The following is a 16,055-nucleotide window of genomic DNA, read 5'->3' on the forward strand; positions in this document are numbered from 1 at the left end:
CAGGGAATCTGAAAGTACTGGGAAGATTGCAGACAAAAGAACTCAGGAAAGTGATCCCCTTAAAGTTGCTTATGAACTCCTTGGCTAACACCTGAGCTGTGGATACATGGATTGAACGCTAAAAAGTACAGAAAGTCTTTGAGAACTGACTATGGGATAGATGAGGGATCAGCAAACCTTTTCTATAAAGTACCATATAGTAAATTTAAGGTTTTGTGGGCCCAACAGTCTCTGTTGCAACTGCTTAACTATGACTATTATAGTATGAAAGCACCCACAAAAAATACATAAACAAATGGGCATGGCTGCATTCCAGTAAAATTTTATTTTTGAAAACAGGCAGTGGGCTGGATTTAGCCCACAGGCCATGGTTTCACAACCCATGGGCAAGACCACCACCCAAATCCCAGACAGTCCACTGATGGTACACACAGGGACAAATCCAAACATCACTAAAAAGGCTTTGAAAACTTAACTGACATTGAAACAACAACCCACAGAACAGACAACCCACAGGTCAGAACCTGAGGCCTGAACCCAATTCAGTCAACTACTTGCTAAAACAAAACTATTAACATTCTCCACAGAACTTAAACAAGACCCAGAGTGTCAATTATACAATATTCAAAATGGCCGGAATACAATCTAAATTTGGTATACAAGGAAAATCTCAACTTGCTTAGGAAAAGAAAATAAAGACACAAACAAAATAACACTGATATTGGAAATGTTTCACAAAGACTTTAAAGCAGCTATTGTATATGACTCAAATGAACTTACTTATAAAACAGACTCACAGACATAGAAAACAAACTTATGGTTACCAAAGGGGAAAGGGGGTGAGGGAGGGATAAACTAGGAGTTTGGGATTAGTAGATACAAACTACTATATATAAAGTAGATAAAAAACAAAGCCTTACTATACAGCACAGGGAACTATATTCAATATCCTGTAATAAACCATAACGGAAAAGAATATGAAAAGGAATACATATAAATATAGGTCTTCCCTGGTGGCGCAGTGGTTAAGAATCCGCCTGCCAATGCAGGGGACACGGGTTCGAGCCCTGGTCCAGGAAGATCCCACGTACCACTGAGCAACTAAGCCCGTGGACCACAACTACTGAGCCTGTGCTCTAGAGCCGTGAGCCACAACTACTGAAGCCCGTGCACCTAGAGCCCGTACTCCACAACAAGAGAAGCCACCGCAATGAGAAGCCCGTGCACCGCAACAAAGAGTAGCCCGAGGTTGCCGCAACTAGAGAAAGCCTGCACGCAGCAACGAAGACCCAACGCAGCTAAAAATAATAAATAAATAAAATAAATAAAAGTATATAAATATAGATGTGGATAACTGAATCACTTTGCCGTACACCAGAAACCGACACAACGTTGTAAATCAACTATACATCAATTTAAAAAAAAAAAGTACAAGCCACAACAAAGGAGCCTACCTGCTGCAACTAAGACCCGGCGCAACCAAATAAATAAATAAATAAAGCAGCTATTATAAAAATGCTCCAAGGGTTAACATGCTTGAAATGAAGGGAAAGATACAAAGTTTCAGCAAAGTAGAAGATATAAAAAAAAAACCAAACGGAAATTTTTGAACTGAAAAATAACCAAACCAAACCAAAACATCACTGGATGAATCAATAAAAGAGTGAGTAAACATGAAAATAGAGAAACAAATTATCTAATGATTAAATTAAAAAATAAACCCTTACTCAAAATTTAAAAATTTGTGTGCCAAAGGACATATCAAGAAAGTGAAAGAACAACCCACAGAATGGAAAAAATATTTGCAAATAATGTGTCTGATAAGGGACTTGTATGCAGTATATAAAGAATTCTTAGAAATCAGCAAAAAGACAAATAATCCAATTTTTAAATGGGCAAAGGATATGAATAGATATTTCTCAAGAAAAAGATATACAAATGGCCAGTAAGTACATGAAAAGATGCTCAGTATCATTATTCATTAGGAAAATACAGTTCGCATCCCCTAGAACAGATATAATTATTTTAGGGGAAAAAAAGGAAAACAACAAGTGTTGGCAAGGAGAAATTAGAACCCTCAAACATTGCTGGTAGTGCTGTAAAACTGTTCAGCTGATATGGTAAACAGTTTGGTAATTCCTCAAGAAGTTAAACAGAGAGTTAACATATGGCCTAGCAATGCCACTCCGATATACCAAAAAGAATTAAACATATGTTGACACAAAAAGTTGTACACGAAATGTTCATGGCAGCATTATTCATAATAGCCAAAAAGTATAAACAATCCAGATATCCATCAACTGATGAAGAGAATAAAAGGTGGTATATCCATATGATGGACTATTATTCAGCCATAAAAAGGATACATGCTACAATATGGGTGAATTTTGAAAACATTATGCTAAGTGAAAGAAGCCATACACAAAAGGCCACATGCTGTATGACTCCATTTACATGAACGGTCCAGAACAGGCAAACCCACAGACACAGAAAGTAGATTAGTGGTTACCAGAGGCTGGTAGGAGGGGAGAATGAAAAGTGACCACTAATAATAATAAAGATAGTAAATGTCAATAAGAGTGAAAATAGAAAAAGAGAGAAAAATTAATGAAACCAAAAGCTGGTTCTTTCAATTGATTAAAAAAAAAACAACTGAAAAACCTCTAGCGGAAAAAAATGGGAAAAGACAAATTACCAGTTATCAAGAATAAAGAGGGGATATATTACTACAGACTCAATGAACGATAAGGGAATACTACAAACTACAGACATAAACTCAACAACTTAAACGAAATGGACCAATTCCTGGAAAACCACAAACTACTCAAACTTACCCAAGAAGACACAGATAACCTGAATAGCTCTATAATTATAAAAGAAATTGAATTCATAGTTAAAAGGCTTCCACAAAAGAAATCTCCAGACCCCAGAATGTTTCACTGGTGAACTCTAACAAACATTTAAAGAAGAAGTAACACCAGTTCTACATACAGTCCATTCTCATTATTCACAATAGTTATGTTCTATAAAGTCGCCATGAACACTAAATCAGCAAATACTGAAGCACTCCTCCTAGATGAAATACACAGTTAGGTTCCTGCAAGCCTCTGGTCATACTTTTGCCAACTGATCAATACATAACCTTGTCTTTATGTGTGTTTCGGTTTAAAGATATTTAATACATATTATTGACTCACTGACTTTGAACTCATGGCCAAAAGCACTGTAACTCATGCTAAACAAGGTTTATCTAACACAGGTATTTTCTCCATAAGGCACATCACAGCTTTCTTGCACTTCAGAATACTAGACAGCACTTCAGTACTATACTTGGGAGCCATTTTAAATAGTGAGAGCACCAACAAAAAGCACAAAAATGCAAACACCATTGCACTAAATAGACCACAAACAGGACATATTTTCACTATGAGAGCTGAAATGAAAAGGCAGAAGATCACCTTGTTCGACTGCAGCAGAGACCTCAGTGTCAGGTGACAAATGTTTTGCCACTCAGCAAATGTCCATGAATGGACAAAAGAGCAAAAGCGCCGAGTACTGTCTGGGGTTAGGAGTATATTTCTGCAAGCAGGTGAATTCACAAATACACTTGCCCCTCGAACAACACAGGTTTAACTGCACAGGTCCATTTATATGTGGAATTTTTTCAACAGTAAATACTACAGTACTACACGATTCAAGGGGGTTGAACCTGTGGATGAGGAACAATGGATATGGAAGAAACGCTCATATGGAGGGCCGCCTACAAATTACTCAAGGATTTTTGACTGTGCAGAGGGTTGGCGCCCCTAACACCCTAGTTGTTCAAGGGTCAACTGTGCTGAATCCACGAATAGTGATGATCAACTATAATCTCTTTCAGGAAATAGGATAGGAAGGAAGACTTCCTTTTTTATGAGATCAGCACTATCCTGATACCAAAGCCAGACAGAGACAATAGAAGAAAACTACAAATTAATATCCCTCATGATCATAACCATAAATGTCCTCAACAAATCCAATCTGGCGATGTATAAAAAGTGTAATACACCACAACCAAGTGAGGTTTCTTTCCTCAGGAATGCAAGGCCAATTCAAAATTTGAAAATCCATGTAACCCACCATATTAAAAGTCTAAAAAGTAAAGCAAATGATCAAATGATTCAGAAAAAGCATTTGACAAAATTCAACATCCATTCATGACAAAAACTCTCAGCAAACTAGAAATAAAAGGGAACTTTCTCAACCTGGTAATAAGTGTTCACAAAAAATATACAGCTAATAAGAAACATTTTCATTAAACCTTTGTCATTTGCTACCACCTCTTGTCTGCCAGGAAACAGACCTGGGAAATACACGTGAAGCAAATCCAACACTAAATGAAAGATTGGAAAAGATGCCCTTCTTGCCGCCCACCCATCTGTTCTCAAGGTGTGACTTTCCTATCACAAACTTGAAATAGGTTTTCTCCTGGCAAAACTATTCTTACCTTTTATCAGAAATAAATATATCAATATTTAATAGTGTTGTCACAAATATTTAATGATGTTTTCACAAAAAGCATCATGGAACCCAGAGCCACTGTGGTGCACAACTCCAGGAAGCAATATTCACATAAATACAATATGTAAATATGAATGGTTCCCCCTGGAGTTGTGCAACACAGATTCCTGATTGATTCTACCACCTCAACAAACCTGAAGAACAGCGGCACATAGGATAGTAGAATGGAAAGAACAGTGGCATGAGAATTCAGAGAAAAGAAAAATCAACATGAGCTAGAATAACTGGGGAAAGAGTTTACTTTCTTTTTTCCTCTCAAGAATCATACAATTCTGTTGTGTTGAAGAGCATTCCAGAACCTCCTGTATTTATGAAAACTTCAGGAGACTGGCAGAACTTAAGTATAGGCTTCTGTTGGAGACCTGTAAGTGGGATAGATGTACAGAGAATAGATATAAAATGAGAAAAAAAAAAGGTATACCCCCACCCATCCTTCTAATTCAAGAGAGCCTCACTCTAACCCTTATAACCTCGCCATAGCTAGATTCTTCAGCTCTCTACAATACACCCCACAAATGGCCCAAAACACAGATGTTATTGCCTGCATAAAAACTCTCTACAACTCCTAGAATAAAAATATTTGTCCGCCCAATTTGTACAACTCACAACATTTTAGTCCCAGCTTACCTTTTCTGGCCTTTTCTTTTACTACACTTCGCAATACTCAAAGGTAAATAGCATGCATAAAACATATGCTGCATTTTTTCAGCCTTTCTTCTGCCTGGAATACCCTTATCCACATTCACCCCTGAATACCCAGGTCAAACCCTCCCTGAGACCAACCTTACCATGTTCCCTCCTCCACCAAATTTCAGTAATACTTTTAGTTTGCTATTATACAGCCTCAACAACACAAATTTATTTTTTGATTATATTTTATTATAAAAGGTGAAAACAATACAAAGTTATCTCACAGTTCTCTACGTCAGGATTCTGGGCATGGGTTAACAGGGTCTTCTGCTTAGGGTCTCACTGAGCTGAAACTGAAGTGACAGCTGGGACTGTGAACTTATCTGAGGCTTGGGCTTGTATTCTTTTCCAAGCTTACCACGAAGCTTACTTGTTGGCAGCTTTTAGTCCCTTTCTGTTTTCTTGCTGACTTTTGGCCAGGAGCCATTCAGCAACCAGAGGCTGCCTGCCATTCCTTGCCACATGCCCTTCTCCACAGCAATTCACAAAGTATAAGTCAAGAGAGTGAGATTTGGGGCAGAATCTCCTAAAGCATGAGATGGATCTTTCAGTGGGTTCCCAAACTTGTCCATAGCTAGTTTAAGTCTCTGTGTGATTCCACACTGACCTTGGGAAACAAGTGGCAAATGGGGTCCCTGAGGTTAGAAGGCTTTTCATTAGAACTGTTTCAAACCTCTGCACCCATCTGCTAAGAAATAACATCTTCACAATATTTAGTTTTCCCATTCAGAAACATAAAAAGATCTACATTTACTAATTTTTCAGTAATATTAACAAACAGTGCTTACAACATACTAGGCATTGTACAAAGAACTTTTCACACATTCTAGCCTAATCACCTAACACTCCAAATGGTAAATTCTATTATTATCTCTATTTTACAATTTGGGGAAATTGAGAACGCTTAGTGTAAATCCCTACAACTCCAAATGTGGCCCTTAGACCAAACCACCAGCATCACCTATGAACTTGTTACAAATGCAGACTCTCTGGCTACACTGCAGACCTACTGAATAATAATCTACATTATAATAAGCTCCCCAGATGATTCTTTTACATATTAATGTTTGAGCACTGGTTTAAATAACTTGTTCAAGCTGACACAATAAACTCAATAAATTAAAGAGCCAAGATCAGATCCAGATTGTTAAGGTTATTCCCAAGTTGCTATTAAAAATAGTCCTGGGGCTTCCCTGGTGGTGCAGTGGTTGAGAATCTGCCTGCCAATGCAGGGGACACGGGTTCGAGCCCTGGTCTGGGAAGATTCCACATGCCGCGGAGCGACTGGGCCCGTGAGCCACAATTACTGAGCCTGCGCGTCTGGAGCCTGTGCTCCGCAGCAAGAGAGGCCGTGATAGCGAGAGGCCCGCGCACCGCGATGAAGAGTGGCCCCCACTTGCCGCAACTGGAGAAAGCCCTCACACAGAAACAAAGACCCAGCACAGTCATAAATAAATAAATAAAATATTAAAAAAAAAAAAAAATAGTCCTGGGACTTCCCTGGTGGTCCAGTGGTTAAGACTCTGCGCTCCCAATGCAGGGGGCACGGGTTCGAACCCTGTCGGGGAACTAAGGTCCCTCAGGCTGCACGGCTCAGCCAAAAAAATAGTCCTATATTCCTCATTATGTCTTTCATAGGTGATTAATGATATACATGAAAAGTGTTCTTCTATTATCTTTATCTTGTAATCCATCTCTTTTTGACATCTTCTTTCTCCCTCTCTCTCTCTCCCCCACACACAAACAATGCAAAAGAGAAAACCTTTCCTAAAATACCAACCCATTTCATGGGTACCATCCATTTAAACTTACAAAATTTGTCAGAACCACTCAAATCATATAGGAAACTAATCACTATAAATCAATAGCAACACATTTAAATTTTTATGTTACTATTTAGAATAAGTCACTAACACCATTAAGCACTTTATTTGAAACTGAATATGGCTAAACCAGCTACTGAATAATTCAGACATCAGTGGGTTAAAGATTCAAGATGATTTGGGCCATCCCAAGCTGTGAACTCCAACGAAAGTCCATTCCAAATGTAGTATCAACTGCTAAATGTCAGCAGCCAAAGAATTTTCAAATGAAAAGTCTTTCAAAACATAATTTTTTACTAAAAGATAGATCAAATTACTGAGAAGACGCTATAATTAATAAGGTTTACAATGTCCCTTGATGCCCAGGATTAAGTACATCTGTATTTACCATTAACCTATTTTAGTTTTTGTCAAGCAAGGTCAGAAGTAAGAATTATCACAGAAACTTCCCTATGTCCAAATGTAATTCAAAAGGGTCTTGGGAGGCAAATACCTTGGTGTGTCTTGAAATAACTTTCTTTCTTTTTTTCACAAAAAAGATATTCAAGATATTCAAAATTAGTTGACTAATTTTACTCAAACTGTGCTCTCTTGAATGTGAGAACAGTGTCTTCTCTTTTATCTCCAATAAAAAAAGGTGAACAAAGATTTAGCACTCATGTACAAGAAAGCAAGTTAAAACTCTGCAGGTAGAAACACTTAAAAGTCTCTGCCTTCAAAGAGCACAGACTTACTAACATATATAAACTGAATTTCCTCCTACTTGTCCACAATAAAATATGTATTTTATTTGGGGAAGATATACCTTCACGGCTAACCATTTTCTTTAAAAGCACTCAACTTATAATCTTTGAGAAAGCTTTTCTTAATAGGACTCAAAACCTAGAAAAGCACGAAAGGTAAAGACTGGTAAATTTATTTACATTAACAGAAAAAATGTCGGGCTTCCTTGGTGGCGCAGTGGTTAAGAATCCGCCTGCCAATGCAGGGGACACGGGTTCGAGCCCTGGTCCAGGAAGATCCCACATGCCGCAGAGCAACTAAGCCTCTGTGCCACAACTACTGAGCCTGCGCTCTAGAGCTCGCGAGCCACAACTACTGAAGCCCACACGCCTAGAGCCCATGCTCTGCAACAAGAGAAGCCACGACAATGAGAAGTCCGTGCACCGCAACGAAGAGTAGCCCCCGATCGCCGCAACTAGAGAAAGCCCGCGCGCAGCAACAAAGACCCAAAACAGCCATAAGTAAATAAATAAATAAATAAATATTTTTAAAAACATAAAAAATGTCTGGCAGGATAAAAAAAAAACTGCATAAATCAAGTCAAAAGCCAAAAATGGGAAACAGAGCTGTGACACATATGACAAAGGGCCAGTTTCCTTAACCTACAAAAGCACTCTTAGAAATTAGTACAAAAACGACCAGGAAGCAAAAAAAAAAAAAAGTGCAAAAGATCTGAATAGACAAGTTTACTGAAAAATATACAGTCAATAAGCGTAGGAAGCTTATTGTTTAGTGGCTATAATAGTAGCCACTAAACCAATGTGGCTATTTAAGCTGAAATGAATTAAAATTAAATAAAATTCAAAATTCAGTTCCTTAGTCAAACTAGCCACATTTCAAGTGCTCAATGGCCACATGTGACTAGTGGCTAGTGCACTGGACAACACAGATATAGAACATTTCCATCAAGTTCTACTGAACAAAATAACAAAAGAAATGCTTTGTTAATATATCAAAATAGCAAAGAGTAAAGACTGATAGATTTCTTGGATAACAGAGAAAAGTGGGAAAAAACAAGAACCTTCAAAATTTCGGAGGGGAATATAAACTGCCACTAACTCAAGTTCACAAACTCTTTATCTTAACTATTCCATTCACACAAATGTACATACACATACGCCCAGATATATATACTGAAGTATCTGTTACAAAAGAGGGAAAAAAAACTATAAATGACTATTTTAAATGATGGTACATCTAAAAACAATGGAATATTAAGAAATCATTAAGAAGAATGAAACAGATACATAAGTAGTGGCATTAAAAGGCATTCTTGACATTCATAAAGAATGCAAATTGAAGAACTGTATATAAAATATAGATAGGTATACATGTTTATACATATTTCTACATACAAGTATAAAAGTCCAAAAAGCTGTATTCAAACTATCAACTATAACTATAGTCAATTTGTTTGATAACTAAATTATTTTCAATATCTGCGTATGCAGACTTTCACTTAATCCCTATTTTCCGTATAGTGACTAATCCAAGACTAACTCTCTACACACTGCTGTTCTACTTTTTTTAAAATAACGAGCCTATGTAACTGTAACAGTAACTCAATTTAAACACTATTGTTTTTAAGTCATATCTAAAGAGTTCTAAAACTAAGTATATTCAATAACCTTTTAAAAAACACTAAAAACATGATAACTCAAACTGTACTAAAAATACTAAATTGCACAATACTACAACACTATATAAACTATGAGGATGGCCTCTATGAGGTATGGAAAGAAAGAAAACAGAACTAGAGGGGCATCCAGAGGCTTCTGTAAAAAGGACAAAGATAGCAGGTTTTAACAAACCTTACTGATCAGTTCCCTGTAGTTATGTCTTCCACACACAGTGGCCTCCTTCCAGACAGCTTTTGTAGTGAAAATATAATGCCCTTTCACCGACAGCAAAATTGCACAGCCTTTTAAAAGTAGATTTTGTGGATGAGGAAACAGCAAGGACTTCTGCAAATCTGACATCATTTTCTCAGCTCCTGTCATAATTCTAGGAGATGCAGCAGCAGCACCTCTCACAGAAACAGGTGTTCAAAAAAGATTTTTTTTCCCTTCCTTTTCCTTAGTTTCTGGGCTTTCAAGACAGGATCATGAGAACAGGACAGAAGGAAAGATGAACCGAAAATAATACAAAATTCAAGAGCAAAACACAGGGGAACTTTACTTCAACATTAAGGCAAGAATGAAAATCGCTCAAGCAAAGAATGTTACATCAAATCACTGAGCACAAACAGACTTGCAAATAGCAATTTCATAAGTGTACCTCTTCTAAGTTTATGTCAATTATACCTCAATAAAGCTGAAATTAAAAATAATGTAGGGGCTCCCCTGGTGGCGCAGTGGTTAAGAGTCTGCCTGCCAATGCAGGGGACACGGGTTCGATCCCTGGTCCAGGAAGATCCCACATGCTGCTGAGCAACTAAGCCCGTGCGCCACAACTACTGAGCTTGCGCTCTTGAGCCCGCGAGCCACAACTACTGAGCCCACGTGCCACAACTACTGAAGCCCACGCACCTAGAGCCCATGCTCCACAACAAAAGAAGCCACCCCAATGAGAAGCCCTCACACCACAACGAAGAGTAGCCTCCACTCGCCGCAACTAGAGAAAGTCCGTGGGCAGCAACGAAGACCCAATGCAGCCAAAAATAAATAAATAAATAAATAAACAAACAAACAACATTACAAAAGAATAGATTTAATATGTTTTTCCAAAATGCACACTCTCTCCTGGCGATTCTAATACAACTATAAATATAATACAAATACAGACATACAAGGACTCTGGCCTAGTCAATATAGATCCAAGAAGATATTACCAGGCCCGGCCATACTCCTAGCAGAAGAAAATTACTCATGGTAAAGATTAAGAGTACTGAAAATTTCTAAGTTAATACGTCTGTTTTTTCTAAAGTGTATTTTCAGATGTTTTTCTTTCTAATCATCACATATATTTTATCATTTTACTTTTAAGTAATTCTTTTCTGTTTTCAATACTTCCTCCATAAAAGTAATTAGCATATGAGAGTTACTCCTTTAATAGAAACTTTCTATTTTCCAACTTATTCCCTAAAGTTAAATGACTTTAGGTAAATAACATAAATAAAAACCTATGTACTTTCAAAATAGTATTAACCACTAAGTGAAGTCTACACAGAAATACAAACATAAAAACAAACCACTTTTTCTTCAGTCTACAAATCACATGCTAAAGATCTGCTGTGCTCCTGATCTCTAACACCCATACTTCACTTATACTTTGACCACTTCACTCCCCAAAGATACACAAAGGTACCTCTAGTGCAATCTCTAAGGTCTGCCTCTCTGCCCCTTGCATCTGCAATCACAACAAACTTGTCCTAAAAGGACATGTTTCCCTTTTAATGCTGCCCTAGTTGTGGTGGGTGACAAGGGAAAAATCAAAAAGAAAATGGTATCATCAAGATTATACTATTTCGAAAGCTCTGCTTTGCAAAAACAGCTAAATTCCTCAGGGATGTCACCAAATGTTTCCATGACACAATGTTTTGTTTTGTTTTTTTTAAAAAGAATGAGCAGAACTTTGAACATAGTTCTAAAGTCAATGTAATGGTTCTCAATATCTCTGGCTTACTACAAATTTTTCCATTTAAATTGCACCAAACACTCTACTACAGATCTCTCATCCAAATCACTTCATCACCACCATCACTGCCACCTTTGAAATTTAAAACATGTAATGGGAGTTCCCTGGTGGCCTAGTGGTTAGGATTCCAGGATTTCACTGCCATGGCGCGGGTTCAGTCCCTGGTTGGGAAACTGAGATCCTGCAAGCCGTGGGGCGTGGCCAAAAATAAAAAAATAATAATAATAAAATGTAAAACATGTAAGACTGTTAATTAAATACTTGAATAATGCTTTTTATAATAAAATGTAAAACATGTAAGACTGTTAATTAAATACTTGAATAATGCTTTTTATAACTAACGTACTTATATGAGACAAATATAAGATCAGTAGGGACACAATCCAGTGTAGTGAATGTGAATGAGCATTCAAGTTCAGTTGAATCTCAACCCCATTATTTCTCTGTCTGATGTCCTTAGTTATTGGAACCAGTCTACACTCTACATTTAATCAGCCTTTTGGCATAATTTTATAATTATATAATAATTATGAATCTTATTTTGCTTTTTCAGATTGTTCATAGCAATCTTATATCAATTTGTATAGCTCTCTCACATACACACAACACCCCAAATCACGTATGTACATATACATATATATTACTGAATGAAGAATTTTATTTATCTGTTGCTATATCATTGGTCAGGAATACAACCCCATTTTAATAATGCTCCCTAAAACAGGATAGCTCTACAATGCAGGTACCAAGAACACAATGAAATAAGAAGTAGATACTGCCTATACTCAGTAAATAATTTTAATATATCCTTTCTGAAACTGTTCCTAGAACATCTGACCTTAATGCCTATGAAATAAGTTTAAGACTTACTTCTCCTGGTCCTCTTGATCTTATAAATATACAGTTTCCTACTTTAGGTCAAAGTTAAACTTTCCATTTGTCAAACCACTAATTTTCTGATCTCATTATTCTGCATCTGAAAATATTAAAAGATTTACTTTTGTCTATTCCTTTCACATTTACTTCTACCTATTCCTCCTACAAACAGAAACCTTTTCAACACTGAGGTTTACTTTAATCCTTCACTTTATAGATGGTAAAACAAACAAAAAAGAGTAGAGTGTTCCAGAATGGCCATCATCAAAAAATCTACAAACAATAAATGCTGGAGAGGGTGTGGAGAAAAGGGAACCCTCTTGCACTGTTGGTGGGAATGTAAATTGATACAGCCACTATGGAGAACAGTCTGGAGGTTCCTTAAAAAACTAAAACTAGAACTACCATATGACCCAGCAATCCCACTACTGGGCATATACCCTGAGAAAACCATAATTCAAAGAGAGACATGTACCTCAATGTTCATTACAGCACTATTTACAACAGCCAGGACATGGAAGCAACCTAAGTGTCCATCGACAGATGAATGGATAAAGAAGATGTGGCACATATATACAATGGAATATTACTCAGCCATAAAAAGAAACGAAATTGAGTTATTTGTAGTGAGGTGGATGGACCTAGACTCTGTCATACAGAGTAAAATAAGTCAGAAAGAGAAAAACAAATACCGTATGCTAACACATATACATGGAAACTAAAAAAAAAAAAGTGGTTCTGATGAACCTAGGGGCAGGACAGGAATAAAGACTCAGACGTAGAGAATGGACTTGAGGACACGGGGAGGGGGAAGAGTAACCTGGGACAAAGTGAGAGAGCGGCATGGACATATATACACTACCAAATGTAAAATAGATAGCTAGTGGGAAGCAGCTGCCTAGCACAGGGAGATCAGCTCGGTGCTTTGTGACCTCTAGAGGGGTGGGAGAGAGAGAGTGGGAGGGAGAGGATATGCGGATATATGTATACATATAGCTAAATCACTTTGTTATACAGCAGAAATTAACGCAACATTGTAAAGCAATTATACTCCAATAAAGATGTTAAAAAAAAAAAGAAAGAAAAAAAAGAGTAGAGTGTTTTCTAGATTTTGGCTACTAGAAAAAAGAAAAAAAGTTTTAGTGTCACCATTCTCTTTCTAAAATTCATTTTTATTTAGACTGAAGTCTTATACATTTGCCAGAATCAAATAAAAATACCAAGCCACTAATATACTAATCCCTTCAGAACTCAGAGCTCTATTGATTAAACTAGTCTTTACATCTTTTAAGTACTTTCACATACCTAGTTAAGGCTTGAAATGTTTATTATAAATGAGCAAATATACTAATTTATTATAGGAAAATCTAAACAGTAAATGCACATTTTCCTGTCACAATCTCCCAATGATTATTTTATCCAAAGAGATAATTCAAAAAGTACTCATGACATTCTAGAGACTTAAAATTAATTAACATAATTAGAGTTGGGATCTGCTTACCTATAAATAAAATTTACCATTCTTCCTTAAATAAAAGAGGTCCTGAGGTAGTACTAATCAAGTAGAACAAAGTAAAATAGTCTTTTGTGAAGGACCAATTTCCCCACCACCCAAAAAAACTACTTCTAGAGTTTTTTCTTTAGAGGGAAACGACCAGCAGTCACAATTACGAAGATATACTGTTAAGTGAAAACACTCAACAAATAAAATGTGCTTTTATTTATTCACTAACTTTTTTTCACAGTTCCAACTAAAACACATACAAGTTGAAGACTCATCAACCCCCTAACACAAAACATTTACAAAACAAATGCACAAGGTTTACAAAATAAATGTGTAAGACTGAATAAACAATAGGACCCAGATTGGGGGAAATAAATAAAAAAGACTGGACGGTAATATACCAAATGTTAACAGAGCTCTGAGAAGTGAAATACATGATTTATTTCCTTCTTTATACTAAAAATCTATAATTTTCCACTAATTTTCCCACAGTGAACATTTATTACTTTTATATTCAGAAAACTCCCCTTTAAAAAATAAAACACAACATATAACAAAGGTTCATTTAGAAGGGCTCTCCATGTTGTGTAAGTATTACTGACATGATTCACCATTAAAGATAATGCCTCCAGTCCTTCTCACTTCCCAACACTAAAATGCTGTTTTATATCCTATTACTTTTCTGCTGCGCCCTCAAAGATGGAATAAACCTTACTTTTCCAAACCTTTCATTTCCACATAGTGGACGCTTTTAACTTTTTCATAAAACGTAACTTCTCATTCATCCTCAATATGCTATTTTTTTTAAACCTACCTCTAAATTTCGTTATAATAAATTCAGAAGGAAAAAAAAAGATGGTTTTATCCACTGATTACAACTTCGTGAGGCCACCATCACTTTAGCTACGGAAAAGTCAAGGCCGGGTAAACTACAGGTCCCACCATGCATTGCTGCCTTGTTCAGAGTAGGTCTCTACGGAAACAGAAAAAAAAAAAAATTCTACAAGTCCCACCTGTTACTTCGTTTCTAAACACCTCCTGCACTTTCAGCTCCAACAACAAACGTGAAACAAGAGCCTCGTGACCTCCGGCCTGATCCGGGAGCCCAGACAGGCAAGGGGCCCGTGGTCAGGCGGCGTGTCTGCTACAGCGGGTCAATTCTACCCAGCTCCAGCGCTCCCCTCTTCTTTCCGGGGCTGGGTACACGCACAAGCCTTCTCCTATCTGCATCCAATGGGGGCTCTTCAGCCACACAAGGGAGAAGAACCGGTTACTGTGCAAGCCCAAGAGACTTCCCCATGCCGGGGCGGGGGCTACCACAGAGCGGGGGCGAGAGCGTCGTGACCCCGAGAGGCAGCTTCAAAACACCAAAAGGACTCGTCGCAGATGCAGGGAGAAGCCACAGCCCCGCGGCGACCCTCTTCCGCCGGGCGCCTCCATTCCCACAGGGACCACAAACCCGACACTAACCTCCGCCCTCGCCGCGCGGTTTTGTGCCCCCTCAGCCGGGTCGTAGGGCCAGTGACCTCCCTTCCCCTGCAACCGGCGGGCGGCGAGGGAACGAAATCCTCCCGGCCTTCCCGTCCGCTCCCTCCTCCTTACCGTCTTGGCGGCCTCCGCCCAGGTCCTGCCCTTCTTCCTACGGCCCTTTTCCCTCATGTCGGGTCTTGAACTGACTGGGAGGCTCCCGTGTCCGGGCTGCGGCCGCCCTCCCTGCCTGCTCTGCCCTGCGCTGTTTTTCCCGCGGTGCCGGGAAAGATGGGAGAAAGGGGAAGTCAGGCCGGAGGAGCACCCAAGCAGAGGAAGCGGCGGGGGTGGTGCGCGGGGGGCGGTCTATGGGGCGGCCGGTCCTCCTGCTGCCGTTACCACTGCTACCGCCGCTGCCATATTGGGTCCTTACTGTACAGGCAGCCGCTACGGTCATGTGACCGCTCCCGCGCGGCCGTCACTACTGTACGCAGCCGGCCGCGCGAACGAGCGCGCGCGCGCCCCCGCCTCCCGCGCGGGGATGCACGGAGAGCGAGCCGGCCAGCCGCCGCGCCTGGCCACTCCCCCGCCCTCCGCGCTCCGCCTCGCCTAGAGAGCATGCGCGTCGGGGAGGTCCGACGCTACGCTGCGTCGGGCGTCTTGCGCTCTTGCCTACAGCGAAAACCTGCCTGCGGAAGCGGAACTTGATCCGGCCC

At 38.9% G+C, this 16,055-nt stretch overlaps 1 protein-coding gene across 1 annotated transcript in view; it reads right to left on the bottom strand.

Annotated features, from left to right (window-relative positions):
* The window catches only part of ASXL2 (ASXL transcriptional regulator 2), a 130,080-nt gene extending 114,302 nt beyond the window's left edge, over positions 1 to 15,778 (bottom strand). The window contains exon 1 of the mRNA XM_068564025.1: positions 15,475 to 15,778. Within this exon, the coding sequence (XP_068420126.1) occupies positions 15,475 to 15,531 (57 nt within the window). The 5' untranslated portion in view covers positions 15,532 to 15,778. The remainder of the gene's footprint in view (positions 1 to 15,474) is intronic.
* Between the last annotated feature and the right edge of the window lie 277 nt (positions 15,779 to 16,055).

This window comes from Eschrichtius robustus, chromosome 15 (genome assembly GCF_028021215.1).
Source record: "Eschrichtius robustus isolate mEscRob2 chromosome 15, mEscRob2.pri, whole genome shotgun sequence".
In the NCBI taxonomy this organism is placed as follows: Eukaryota; Metazoa; Chordata; class Mammalia; order Artiodactyla; family Eschrichtiidae; genus Eschrichtius; species Eschrichtius robustus.